This window comes from Montipora capricornis, chromosome 3, assembly GCF_036669925.1.
Source record: "Montipora capricornis isolate CH-2021 chromosome 3, ASM3666992v2, whole genome shotgun sequence".
NCBI classification, from domain to species: Eukaryota; Metazoa; Cnidaria; class Anthozoa; order Scleractinia; family Acroporidae; genus Montipora; species Montipora capricornis.
In genome coordinates this window covers 7,989,675-8,004,674 of record NC_090885.1, presented here as the reverse complement: position 1 = coordinate 8,004,674, position 15,000 = coordinate 7,989,675, and the positions used below count along the sequence as shown (strand labels likewise).

The window sequence follows — 15,000 nt, the reverse complement described above, 5'->3', positions numbered from 1 at the left end:
CAAAATTGAGAAAAGTGGTCAGTTAGATCCGAGACTATGTTACCACTACAGATACTATATCCTAGATTGTTAATAAAGATGTTATCAATTAATGAGTAAGAGTTGTTGTTAACTCTTGTTGGCTTGTCAATTGTCGGAGTCAGGTTAAGGCTTTGTAAAGACAGAATAAAATTTTGGGCGTGAGTATTAGTATGGTAATGGAGAAGATTTATGTTAAAGTCTCCCATTAGAATAATCTGTTTTCCAGAGGCACTAAGTTTTTCCATTGTTGAATCAAAATATTCCTGGAAACGCTCAGGGAAATTATGCTGCCTATACAATACTCCACATATTATATTTGCATTTTTGGGAAGATGTAATTCAACAAAAAGCGCCTGGAAGGCTTCATTAGAGCACCTCTCTATTGTTTGGTATTGAAATCTTTCATCAATATACATGCCTACACCTCCAGCTGAAAGAGGCGATGGCATGTGTTCAAAATTATAATGCAAAATTGAAGGGTTAAAATCCAAGTTTTCAGACGAGCTATTTATTCTTGTTTCTGTTACGCCTATGATATTAAAATGAAAGTCTAATTCATCTAATAAATGACTTTGAAAATTTTCTAAGTTACGTTTTAGGCTGCGGATATTTGTGTGAATAAACGAAATATTAGAATCTGGGCAAGCATTATTAGCAAATTTCCTTTTTTGTTCAAAAAAACTATGTGGAGAGAAGTATTTGCATCTTGTATTAGAGTAATGAGTGTTAGAATCAGAGTTTCTATCTAAAAAAATATTCAGGGTAAATAAGTCAAGGTCGTAATAACTTGGAAGACGATCAAGATATTTTTTGGTGGGAAGAGAAGAACTGAGAATGTTATTAAATTGGCCATGTGCAGAAATTAGATCGCTGTAATTGTAATATGGAAGCTCGCTTAGGAGTGTTTTGTTTACCTTAGTAGACTGTTTGTTAAAGATCTTATGGAGCAGTGTCATCACCAGAAGATCCTAGGCGAGCTGTTAGTGTAGACAAATCACTTGAATTTTTGATGGCGACCGGACGAGAGCTTTCATTTTTCCTCAGCCAGATGGTGGAGTTCTTGGCCCAGCAAAATGAGAAACGATATCTTTCCTTTATTTTCTTGGCGTCAGATAATAAACTCTGCAATCGTGGGGAAAGGTGATCGTAGATAGCAGCACGATCTAAGGATGAGTTTTCTCGGAGACCAATATCTGCAGGATTGATCCTGGTTACTTCTCTACGGGAAGCCATTACACGATCACGAGCGATGCGCCGGGTAAACTTACAAATAATCGGTTTCGGCCGACCATCGGACGCGTTACGAAATGGCACTCGATGGGCAATGTCAAGGTCATAAGGATGAATTTCAGCTCCAATTGAGCTGAAGATTCTCATGCAAAGTTGCAACGTTTCATCGGCGCTTTCTCGTTGTTTAAGTTCAGGAACACCTACAAGCTTGATGTTATATGAATACGAATATTCCAATACTTGATCCAGTGAAGATGATATTTTATCCACTTGAGATGACAAATGTTTAACAGATTTTTCAATAAGAGACATCTTGTCGTTGACATACTTCTTAAAATCTTCTTGGATATTGCTCGGAGTTGCCGTGGTAATTCCCTCTTCAGTAACTTCAGATGAGTTAGTTTGGCCGCCATTTCGGCCAGCCTTAACTTCGTCGCGTAGGTTTTGTAATTCACCAAAAATTTCTTGAATTTTGTCTTTTAACTTGTCATTTTCCAGTTTCAATGATTGGACTGTGTCTTTTACCATTTTGGTAAAGGTTTCAGCAACGTTTTAACTAAAAAAACTGATCAGAGTGAAGAGCTTCGAAATAAGCGTCTTGTCTGCTACGCACACATGCGCATGTCAAAGAAACGGTATAATGTAAATAAGATAATAACGAGATTTATATTCGCAGATTACCTGTCCTCTTACTACTAAAGTCAAACTATATGTCTCTATGCAATAAGCGCATTCAGAATTTCCTCACATTACTTTTAAAAAGTATGTTGTTTTGTTTGGTTTTTGTTTAAAAAAGGGTTTTCCTACTTATATGAAAATACGTTTTCTCTCCCGTCCTCTTCTTAGACATGATCTTCGCGGAAATTACATTCTGCCCTTCAATAAACTTAGAACAACCAGTTATGGTCTTAGTTCTTTAATTACGAATCAGCTAAGTTGCGGAATGCGCTACTTGATTTTATCCGTACCTATGAGTTTACTGGTTTCAAAAGAGAATCCAGGGCTGCATTTTGTACAGCGGCTTTTCTTTTTAATTAAATTATCCTTAATTCGCCACTTAGTGTCACAAAAGTTACATTGTATAAGAATTCGGCCTGTGATCCTTTCACTGAGATTTAGTTTCCTTGTTTTGTTTTGTTTACGTCGAGTTCAGTAAAATAATATATATTTTTCCATATATAATGCATGGTAGGAAGGTAACAAAAATAGAAGTGAACATTAGCTTTGAATGCCCATATAACATGCAACTTTTCTCATGTAACGTTTCAAATTAATTTGCATGTCATGATCGTTTACCTCAAAAGGTTGTAGTTAAAGCTCCCGGATTTGGCGACACTAACTAGTTTGGAAACTGTTGTAAAATCACCCAAGTGTCAATTTATTAGTTGCGTCTAGAACGTTCACCCATTAACTTTCACTGATTGACGCGTTTCGGTTGATAGATACGCTAAGATCATGCTTTAAAGTAATACCACTCAATTAACAATGACTGCATGACCTACACAACTTTACATAGCTGCTATTGTGTGTAAACCACGTACCGTTTTACTATATTGACTCTGCGGCCAACATATGACTATTCGAAAGTCTGTAACAAAAGATGACTTGTTTCTTGTGGTGGTTAACTCGACAACAGGTAATTTGCTTGCAATCATTATTTCAATATTCAATAATTAATATTATTTCAGCCATTAATTGGTCATTTTCATCAAAACGATAATATAAATTCTGCTATAAGGTCCACTATCGAGCCACCCTGTCTTCATCTTAAAACTAAATTAACCGAGTTAATCGTCCACGTTTTATAAAAAAATTCTCAGAGGATGAAGGCTTGGTATATAGTTCTTTATAGTTTTCTGTGCATTCATTTGCAGTTGTAAGTAATGAGCTAATTAATTTTTTGATTTCTTCGAGTCTATATCGACCTCGCAACACTTTTATTATAATCATTTGTAAATCTACCTCAATCCCTTCATAGCTATTAAAGCCATACGTACGAGATGTTAGTCATATGCCGGTATGTCGCATTGGCCAAATAAAACTTTTCTCAGTTTAATTCGTTAATTATGCTTTCCTAAAAGGAAAATAAAGGAAAGGAACCTTATTTAAGTGTCTAGTAGATTTAGCGCTGGAGCACTAATTTGGGAGATTGTAAAGTGAAATTAACAATTAACACAACAAGTCAAATGTTGGTTTTTTGAGGAGAGGGGAAACTGGAGTACCCGGAAAAAACCTCTCGGTGCAGAGTAGAGAACCAACAAACTCAACCCACATAAGACGCCGAGTCGAGGAATCGAACCTGGGTCACAATGGTGGGAGGCGAGTGCTCTCACCACTGCGCCATCCCTGCACCCCAAGAGTCAACCAAAACTGCTACCGTGTTGGTGACTTGTTTTGACAAGACAACATATTTCTAAAACCTCGTATTAAAATGACGACGGTATCACGTTTTTCCCGCCAAAATGACGCTGGTTTGCGCGCGCTTACTGTTCCTCTATGAGAAAATCTCGTTCTCGTAGTCATCCTCATCCTTGAATCTAAAGCTCTCTAACAAACCATGACGGCCACGGCGACGAAAACGTTACTTCAAACTGGTAGTTTAAGCTATTTTAAGTGTTACACGAGATTTCCATCTTGTTTATATTTTAAAATATGGGCAAAGTATGTTACAACCAGATTGGTACGCACGGATTTGAAGGAAAGAGAAAGTAGGAGAGATTCACTGTTGTTTGTCCACGTTGCCGTCAATTCAAAACCTGAAAAATGGTAATTTTGCGTTGTTGTTTTGACGAGTACGAAAGAGAAATGTTAAAATTAAAATGCGTGCGACACGTGCAGCACGATCATTTTTTCCTCTTTTAACCAATAACATTACTGCTTTTTTGGCGTTGGCGTTGCCGCAGTCGTCGTCGTTTCTTGAACTCACTTTTGTCGACCGTGACGTGAGTACACAAATGTGAACATTTCCGCATTTTTCAGTTTTACGCTGAAATACGATACTTCATCCACATTGAACAAGGTGAACGAGATTGAATAATCGCGGAACACTTACGATAGTCCTAAGTTATATTTTGAGCTGACCTTTCCATCGACGTCATCGTCGTAGATCTTAAAGCTCTCTCTTAAATCTACAGTGGAACACACGTTTGAAACCGGCGAGCATGCGCAAAAATGATTGTGAGTCGAGACAAGTTTTTAGTTGCAGTAAATAGAATCTAATTATCTGCAACTTTGATGCAACTTTGACTACGGCCCCGAAATTTCGTTCAACTTGTCTCGCAACATGTCAATAAGGCACATATAAAATCACATATATATTTTTGTACACGTTTGCAGCTCATCATTCGTGTGCTAAGGATGCGTGGACGCAGAAACTACAACAGAATGCGACAGTTAGCAGAAAATAGGTAACTGCACTGGCCATGATAAGACTTGTGTGAAAGCACACTTCACAACCGCAGTTGGTAAAACAAGCGAGTTCAGCGTGCGAGGAAACCAAGAAGACGTGCGAAGACGGCGAGGAAATCCAGCAAAACGACGGAGATTCAATTACGGATTGTGCGTCCGATTGCTGTATTACGGCTGATGATTCTGAGAAACCATGTAACGGAGCTTGTCATACATACCATTGCTGTAAACATGTCAGTTTAGCGTTACACTTTTAAACTTTTACCTTTATGTCAGTTGTGTTCTCTGTAATATTGTTGGTTCGTTTGAATTTTACCTACTTGTAACAAGGGCGTAGCCTCCCCTAGTAAGCCTTTTTTTTATGCAAACGACCTACAATATTCGGGTTGCAAAAAGGCGAGTACCCTCTGTTTGACACAGTGTGACCCCCCCCCCTTCCTTTTGAAAATCCTGGCTACGCCCATGTGTAACGAACATTTAATTGATATGACGGCCAGCAATTAACGATAACATCTGGAGTTCACTTTACGATGAAAGCGTTTACTTTTCGCTCATCAGATAAAATACATGTGTATGAACACATCTCCTAATATACTTGAAGGAATCAAACTGCTGAGATTCATAGAGAAAAACTTTTTATTTTCAACCAAATAACTTTGTATCATGGGGTCACGCAAGGTGACAAATGAGGTCTTTTCGAAACGAAAGACGTCACAGAACGGCTGGAAACTTGAAAAAGATTTATTTCCAGGTCATCTTCTTCAACCTCCTTTACACAAAACATCAAAAGACCTTGCGATATTGATTTTAGTATTTGATGACGTCACAGAAAAAACATATATTGTTCTCTCTCTTCTCTCGAGTGGGATCCAGAAGGAGGTCCAGTTTGAGGGTTCACGTTTTGTACTATCCCTGCTCAAGACCTATTAAAATCACCCTTCAAGTCCACGCAAGCACCGTTGTTAAATTACCGCAAGCATACATGAACATCTCCCTTTCCCTTGGTAGCATTTCTATCCTTTAGGTAAACTAGTATTTTGCTAGTTCAGTGCTGAAAACTGCCTTTCTCTCAGCCAATCAGAATCGAGACATTTTCCATGTGTACTATTTCTTCCGTTATTTGTCATTGCCAAGCCTCAGTGTAAGACGTCATCACTTAAAAACGGTCTTTATAAGCTACTAAAGAATCCTGTTCTCCTGTCTGGCTGCTTCTTTGTGCATCAGTAGAGGTGTCAGGGGAGTTCGTATCGTCCTTTTGAAATTTTGGCGGATCATGAATCTCGCTTTCGCAATCCTTGCGTTTTCCACGACCATCAGTGCTGGTAAGCAACGAATTTATTAGCCTAAAACGTCTACACGCGTTTAGAAAAACTTAAGCCCACCATATACTTTTGGGCGAAAAACTGCTCCAACCACCTTACCGGACTACAAACTATTGGTGCATCACAGTTGTTGTGAACGAATCTACATTGAAGTCAGGAATTTGCATAATTACTATAAGAAATTTTGGACACTGGTTTTTTTGAAGGTCAAACGACGTTCATTAAAAACTTGATAAACCGAGGATGACCGAAGGTTTTCGGTCGAAACTTCTTTATCAAGTTTTTAGAGAACGTCTTTTGACGTTCAAAAAAGTCAGTGTTCGAAATTTCTTACTGTAAATCTGCAAGACATCATCAGTTAAGTTGAAGCTGGGATTATTAGCGGCAAAAAAATAGCTTTCGTAGCAATGTGTTTTTTGCCGCATGCTTGGTTTTGGACCATGGATTAGGGTGGGGTGAAGTGTAGTCAACACTTTAAGTATAATTTTGACTAATTGCAAAATTCTGCACATGACAACACTTTCAATTGCATCAACTAAATAACCGTCGAAATCTATCGGCAGACTGAGCAGTCAATGAAAGCCAAAAGAGAAAGTTTTCCAGGGCTTCACGCCTGCTTTGTACATGTCAAGTTAGTTTCATGTGATACCACACGTTCCTTTCTTTGCATAATTATAAAATTATAGATGCGGCTATACAAATGAATCTCTAAGCACAAACACAAATCATAGGGTAAAATAGTGATGACAGTCTATTGGACGTGAGCCGATTCAAAGTTTTGAGAAAGAGTCAAAGTAATTTAAAAATCGATTGTCTAGTTTTCAGTGACATTTCGAGATACGTTTATCAAGATACTCAAGTCGAATTTCATTCGTTCTAAGATTGTGTGAACGAGATGGATCTTTTCGGCGACATAGCGGCATTCCTACTGTCAAGGCACCACGAAGCCTTGGGACTTTTCGAAATTAATGTTAGTCTTCTTCTCGCGAGAATTCAAAAACTAAACTCTAAAATTTCACTACTTAAACAAGAATAAAAGGAAGTTAATTTATAAACCGCAAGGTACATTACGTATACGATAAACAAATCAGTCAGATAATAAGAGCATTGTCTATAACGCACGTACTCGTCCTGGATGACGCATATAATCGCTTTTGGCGGGAAACTGAACTGTTTGGACCAATACTGACGTTACTGTTGTCCTTGCTTACACTTCCTGTTGAAGATAAAACTAGTGCCTCGTGTTGTTTACTACCATTTGGCGTTAATATGGGCCAAGATTGCTGAAAATAAATTCTGTTATATTTTTGTCCTAGTGTGCGCATTTAAGTGCTATGAATGCCGTCCCAAGATGGCTGATGTTAATTACACCAGAGAGCAATGCGAGATGGACCAGATTCAAGTCGACTGTCATGCCAACCAAACGTGTGTCGACTTCTACAAGGAAGAAGAAGGCCGTGGTGAAACATTGGCATTGAAAGGGTGTGCACAACTAGCTTACTGCGCAGTCCAAAAAGCCTACTGCGCAGACGAGGAGAAGAAGAAAGAAGATGGCACGACAGTGTGTTTAGTCAATTGCTGTGTCAGTGACGGCGACAAGCCCTGTAAAGGCGACAACAGCGAATGAAAACAGCGCCTTCATCAACGCGGCCGACAGAATGATGTGTATGCTGACGATAATGGCTTTGTTTAAAAATTTATCCACTTAGTGAACAGTTGAACCAAAAGTCCGCAATTGCCTAAATTGAAAATGGAGCTTTAATACGTTGTGCAATGCAAACAAGCAATATCATTTCTTTTTAGTTACCGGTATTCTGCATACATTACGTTCTGCAAACTCAGCTGCTGCACATAAGGAATTGCGGCTTCAAACTACGTTTGTTGCTTGTGCCAGTTTTACAACTGCGTCGCAAGTGCGTGAACATCATCTCTAAAACAACAAAGGCGCGTTGTCCCGTCACGAGGGATTTAAAATCTAACGACGGCCACAGCTACGAACGTTGCGCTATCGCACGTCTTTCGCGAATATTCCATCTCGTTCAAGTCGTTCAACGTGGGCGAATTGTCCCAAAAATAAATTGGTATGAGCGGTTTCAAAATTAGAATTGATAACGAAAGATTGGGGTTTGTATGCTATATAGCGTTATATAGCGTTAGCGTTGGTGCTTTCACGTCGTTGTTATGCAGAGTACCGCAAAAATATGCGCTGAAATGCGTGCCGCACTTGCAGCACGATTATTTTATATTTTAATTTCCTCTTTTTATCAATATTATTAAATTTTTGAAATTGGATATTGCGTTTCTGGCTTTCTGACTGGTTCACTCGATCTCGGTTATCAGCTTTTATTAAATTCTCAACCTCGGATAATGCAATTCTCGTGCTCTGATTGGTTCACTCAATCTTGGTTATCAGCTCATATACCTTAGTTTGACCATATATGGTAAATGATTGCGCTAAACGTTGCTAAGCTAAATTTTTTTACGCCAGAAATCGAAATTTCTCTTGGTATAAAATATATCGATTTCGCTAGGATTTTCTCCCTTTTTTCGCTCGTATTTCATACTTCCAAACATTTGGAGTTTAAGGAATCTAATAAAACAATTATTCCATTCGCGCTTGTTGGATATGAGAATGGTTATTGCCAACACGGCGCTACGCGCCTTGTTGGCAATTTACCATCTGTGATCTATTACTGAACAGACGCACGGCAACATGGAATATATTTGTTAATCTCATATCTAACGCGCGCTCATCGAATAATAAGCAGAGGCTCCTGACCTTGAAGCGTTTAACTCTGGTTCAGAGCTGGGGCTTTTTAGTTTAACATAATTCCTTATTTGGATGTAACGTAGCTCGTGCATTTTTCCGCACGTGCAGCTTCGATCTTATTTTTTTCCATATTTGGGCACACATTTGGTGTCCTAAAATCTCCAGCTTTGTTCCAAGGAAAAGAGTTGCTAGTTACACGCTTCAATGTCATGCGCTCCTGTTGTTAAATATTCTTGTTTTGTGGCTTTGATGTCTTTTCCGAGGCCCTCGTCGTTTCTTAAACTACCTATTATGCAATAGGCATATCAATGAAAAAAAAAATGTCTACTGTTAGAATCAATCCGCCGTCGAGCAAGCAAACGAGCACACAGGCATGCCATGGTCAGCCGGGAGACAGTATAAATCATTTTATTGGTTGAAAAACACCACCTGAATACACTTCATGCATGCTGTTGCGTCCAAAGATGAAACGTAATCACAAAAATCACAATTATCAGTCCCACCGTCAGTTGTCGTAGCTACAGTATTAGAGGGCCGTGCTACGAGATTGAACCAAATGAAGCGACTGGGACCTGGCAACCAAGTAAAGAGAAACACTTAAAACATTGAAGGAGGGTGTGAATGACACAGGAAACAAACAGCAAATGAAACGAAAAAACTGTTGAGCCTAATTATGTATGTATGCCCGACAGCAGGGTTTTCGTTTGAGGCCGTTTCGTCAGGTCGTTTCCCATTCCATGTCCGGTACTTTGATGCCAATATTTGAGGGGTTTGTTTTATCTTTTATTAACATCATTTTTTAAAATTACTTTTTAAAGAGAATTCCAGCCTTGCCAGGAAAAGTGATTCTTGGGTTCCAGAAACACTGGAAACAGCGTTTCTGAGTGTTCTATTTTAAAAGTTTCCTGGAGAAGCATGCCCCCAAATCCCCCTAGGTAATTCGCGCCTTCGGCGCTCGCAAGGCTCCTTGCCGCGTTAAAAATGTCACGTCCGGTGCTTTCAGAAATATGTCCGCTACATTACAAATTTGTCCAAAACCCTGCCCGAAAGACATTCTTTTGTCACGAAGCTTTCATTTGTGTTGTTTGAACGTAAATTTCTGAGTTAAAGTTAAGTTGCATAGCGAAAACTGGCGGGATGATATACAAATTCAACTGCACTCCATTCACTCTTCCCCTTTGACTCATGCAGCATTTGTTCCAACCGAACTGTACAAGAAATCTGCTTGCATTCACTGCCTTCTTATAATAAGAGAGGGTACTTCAGTCTGCGGTACAAAATTCCCCATTTACTACAACAAATAGGTTCTTGATTACAGCAAAGAAAATAAACCTAACTAATACTAACTTCGACTACTACCAACCCATTTTGAAACGTTCCTAATCTATAGTTATTAGTTAAAATTACAAGCATTTCGTTTAGTGTGAAAAATATTTTTGATCATTTGATCATGTCTGGAGTACACCCTTTTTTGTATAAAACGCCTACTTTTGGAGCTGAGAAGGAATCCATGAGTAGGAGCTTTCCCCCCAACCCCCCCCCCCCCTCTCTCTCTCCTCTCATAGAGTCACTGAGTCGATCCTTGCGCGCATCTTTCTATTTTTAGAACGCCACAAGTTCTTACGCTCTGCACGCACTGTTCAGAATGGTCAATCAGACTGAATAAAGTAATTGGCAAACGAAGACAAAAATAGCAAAATCAATGTCTGCAAATTGTGCAAATTAATGTAAATTGATGTGAATCTGAGTCTCGTGCTGACGGGTTAGCTCTAAAAGTGGATAGATACGCGCAAACATTGACTCAAGGATAAAGTTCTTATGGAGGCTCCAACTCTTAGGCTCCTTGGCTGAGGCCGAACGTCTTTTATGCCTTACTCACAGCTTCTTGATAACTCCTAATGACTACCATATCGCTTGACATGATCTCCCCAGATGTTTGACACTTTGCTGATTGGAAAACCCGCGAGAGCGTATCGCTGTCACAGCTGCAATTTTGGTGACAATTTGGAAGCCCTGGATCCTGACCATTTTTCAAGGCAAAATATCCAGACTTTCATCGCTCGTAGAATCCTCATATTTTGCCGTGGACCGCTCATGTTTAGGGTTTGTGTATTTAAAGTAATATATTTTATAATGTTATAAAAAATATTCGCTTCATGATCATAGGCACTTCAAAGTTATGCGGTAAGCTAAGTTCGACTACAAATTGCAGTAGTGTAGCGAATGGAGTTTTACAAAAAACGTCCCAAAGTATTTGAGTTAAACGGTCTTAAAAAAGGCTCATATAAAAAGAGTGTATACACGTAGATAATTTGCTAGATGACTACTTGGAAACTTACAGAAACCCAATTAATCTCTCTCATTTTTGTCCAATTTTTTGTAATAAAACAGTCAGTTTCAGTATAATAATGACGGAAGGAGCATCGTAAACTAATTGTGGACAATGCCGTTTGCATTGCAGAGGTCGAAAAAGGAACAACACTGCAAAAACGTATGCATTTGCTTCCAGATATGCAAAAACATTGTAAGGCAAAGTGCTTTTCCGGCCGTATCAGATCAAATCTGCAAAATCTTTTGGAAACATTCCTTTCTTTCCGTGAACTTCTCCACACCACCACGTTCCGTCCTCCTTAAAATGAAGTTTAATTAGATCGCCGGCTTTAAAAGATAATTCCTCGCTACCTTGCGCCTCGTAATCAAACGACGCTCGACAGTATTGTTCCTTTGATTGTCCGCGGTGAGCTGGTTCCGAGCTGGTCTTGACCTTCTCCACGGTTGAATACATTGATTCGTCCAACGGTGCTGAAAACAAATTGGAAAAGGTCACTAATCAATGAAATCCACTTAAGGCGCTAATCGATCGAAAAAACCTGATTAATAATGACAATAGGACTGAGTGGAGTCCAATTAATTTTGTAATCGCTTGTGGGCAAGGAAACTAGTCGAAGTCAAGCGGATGGTTCAACTGCCACAAAGAACGCCGTGTTAAAATCCGAAAAACTAAATCTTCTTGGCTGCCTGAAATAGTTGCTTGCTAGAATCAAACAGTTTTACACGTTTATGTAACAGAACCGACATGAACCACTTGCTAGGGAATGTTTAAAAAATTTTAAAATAAGCAAGCCGCACAGTGGGCTGTACTATACTAACTATAGAATACGGCCCGCTAATTTAGCCAATCACAGCGCGCGTACTATCTGAGAGATATAATAAAATAAAATATGGTATTCAAGTAACGAATATCTAAGTATATTATTTGATGTTTATTTAAAAAAAAAGACAGGAAAAGAACAAACAAAAGAAACGAAACAATTGTGGACAAATATATAGCTCCGGCATGCTACAGGTGAGTGGAAAGGGGATTTTATAAGCAAAGATGCAAGGCCGTTTAACACTATTTTACGCGTAACTTGTGGATTAGCGCCATTGTCAATTGTAAGTTGCAAACAGCTGGCTCCATTTGCGAACATTGGTCTGGTTGGATCAATCAAAGAGACGTTCAAATAACGACATTTTCGGTTTATTTAAGTGTCACTTTTCCCCACCTTGTTTTGGTATATCTGGTATTGGTATCTGTGGCCTACTCCTGGTCGTTTTCGGCGTGCTGATATGTTGCAGTGTAATTGAGGTATCTTTGGAATGAAGGAATGACCCCGCCACTGGACCACTAATATTGACCCCACTGCTGGGCGATAAGACTTTTTGCGACGACTGTGTCATATAAAAATTCTCATAATCTATTCGAGCTGTTGACGAAAAATATAAACTTTCAGCTAGGAAATCCGAACAGATGTAAGATTTTTAGGGGACAAAAATATGCCCACATCTAACGTTTAAATACCAAAATACGTTTAACAACTGTATGTTTAAGTGGTTTTGAAATATATATTCTCGTTGGGTGTCCCTGATTTAAGGCGCTGTTACACTGTGCAATTTTTCGTGCAGTTTGTCTCGCAACGCCATTTGTACAAACGTTCTCACATAATGTCAATAACAGCAACAATTACCCTTGAACCTAATTCAATGGCCTTAATCTCCCATGAGTCTCAGTGGACGAGCATCCGAACTAGTAATCGGAAGGTCGTAGGTTCGACTCCTACGAAGGAACACTCGCATTTTTCCGAATATCCCCGAGTCCTAGCTCTCGCGAATCCAGCCCCACGAGTTAGTTAACCAGTCATAATCCTTGGTATTGCTTAAAAAGCTACAAAAGAACACTTGGCTGATATAACAGTGCAGGAATGTATTATACAAAGCCAATATTTCGAAAAGCACTGCATATCTTCATCAGGTTTATTTACCATCCATGCACTGACCTGGTCGCTCTGATCCAGTCTTTTTCATGCTAATGAAAAGATGTATGTCTGACTCCACTTCACACAGTTCAAGGCTTCTTCGCATCTCCTCGCAAATCTGTGTGGAATAGAAAAAGTGAAATATTCGAACTAGGAAGGTTACGTTTTTACAAATGTTGGCCGTGTAGCACTTATATTTGAACAGAATTAACTGATTTGAGTGTGATGTGAAGTGCTAAGTATCTACCCCATATGAACCGAGTGAGCGTTAGCCCTACTGATGGAAATGACCTTCGGGTTAGATCACCGCTGCTCTACCGACTGATCTACAAGGTCAGCTGCACGACACTTTACTTTTTTTTTTCCAACATCCATTTCGGTTAATAAAAATCCTAATTTCCTGCCAGCATGTAGCTGTGCTATTTTTTTCCCAATTAAAAAGCTGCAATCTATAGAAATTCTATTCATGAAACAAGACTTCTACTTGAATTGCTTTAGCCTCAGTAGCCTGCGTACTGTGTTTTGTTTTGGGTTTTTTTCCCACGCCTAGTTTTTATTAGGCGAAATGTAATCTGCCTAATGGTAATAAAGAGATTAATCTTTTACACAGTCACACACAGTTTATCCCCTCTTCAAGATTTAGCGGCACGAAAGCTGGACCGAGGAAAATTTCATAAATTTAAGGGGGAGGGGGAGATCTCTTTCTCGGTAATTTTCCTTCCACTCGTCATTCATTTGAAAGAAAAATTATAGGTCCCTTGTAATAACAAAGTGAATAGAGAGTCTATCACAGCAACATAAAACTAACAAAACACCAGGGTCACCTTCACCCCGGCGCCTTCAGTTCTCTCCCGGATAAGTAAATTCGAAGCCGATTGAAAGAGTCGGTAAAGTGCGCCAAAATCACAGGCTATACATCAAAGTTGGGTAGACCTTCACAAATCTGACGGCTTTGAAACAAACCATTTTGATTCAACTCCTTCCTCCTGCCCCTGGAGGGAGGGGCCGGGGGAATATGTAAACCCAAGGGCACTAAGGTGGGTTCGATCTGCTCTGCGCGTGTTCTATTTGCTTTTAATCATTAATTATACAGAGGCACCTAATTTAGCACAGATAGGTTAAATAGAGCCCTAAACGGGGCATTTTTTTCTCACCTCATCTACCTTGACACAGTTAAGCGAGGTCATGTTGGAGAAAACCCAAAAGGCATTACGCAAAAACGCAATCCTCTCTTTTTCCAGAGATTGAAACAGCTGTGAAAAAAATAATTCACTCTGATTATACAAATACATATTTAACACTCGGATGGCATTTTTGAAGTGGTTTCGAAAAAATTAACCATCTGAATAATTTTAGCAGGCCACCTCCAAATTAAAGAAAATTAGGGTAAATTAAGGTAAACTAGCCACCGTAAACTAAGATTTGAAAAGGCCCTGGCATACGGCCAGCCATTCATTTGATATCACGAATGTTGAATGAAGTTGCCACCATCTTTCAACATTGTTGGGTATGCGCTTGCGCACTGATCGCTTTCTCAACGGCGTATTCATGTCCGTATCCATAGTAAGAACATTGAATCAAATGTTGATGTGTTGAAACAGAAATATAACTTTTTCAACTAGGCACTCTTAATCTCTAGGGAATTATTAAACGCCTTTCCTTGGTTCGTCGTCCAATCACAGACCGCATCTGGAAAGCTACACGTCTCCCGATTCATAGCCTTTAGCTATCGAATAGAGCTCACTACAGCTTTCAGAATTCAAGTCCCTTCTGCTTTTATATGTAAATTTCATTTGATTGTTTCAATGTCAGTCCCAAGATGTGCAGTTCAATTACGTAAGGCCAAGACCAAGAACGGCACCAGCACACAAGTAGAGGAAAGGAAATGAAAGGAAAGGAAAGGAAATGAAAGGTAAACATTTCCTAGCAGCTTTTCCTTCACTAAGTGAATAAT

The 15,000-nt window shown here is 39.2% G+C and overlaps 1 protein-coding gene across 1 annotated transcript in view; it reads right to left on the bottom strand.

Moving 5' to 3' along the window:
- Positions 1-9,512: 9,512 nt before the first annotated feature.
- LOC138042062 (proline-serine-threonine phosphatase-interacting protein 1-like) overlaps positions 9,513-15,000 on the bottom strand; it is a 17,080-nt gene continuing 11,592 nt past the window's right edge. Inside the window, exons 10-13 of the mRNA XM_068887803.1 lie at positions 14,201-14,299; positions 13,068-13,164; positions 12,297-12,497; positions 9,513-11,553 (exon numbers count right to left, since the gene is read on the bottom strand). Coding sequence (XP_068743904.1) covers positions 11,303-11,553; positions 12,297-12,497; positions 13,068-13,164; positions 14,201-14,299 — 648 coding nt within the window. The 3' untranslated portion in view covers positions 9,513-11,302. The remainder of the gene's footprint in view (positions 11,554-12,296; positions 12,498-13,067; positions 13,165-14,200; positions 14,300-15,000) is intronic.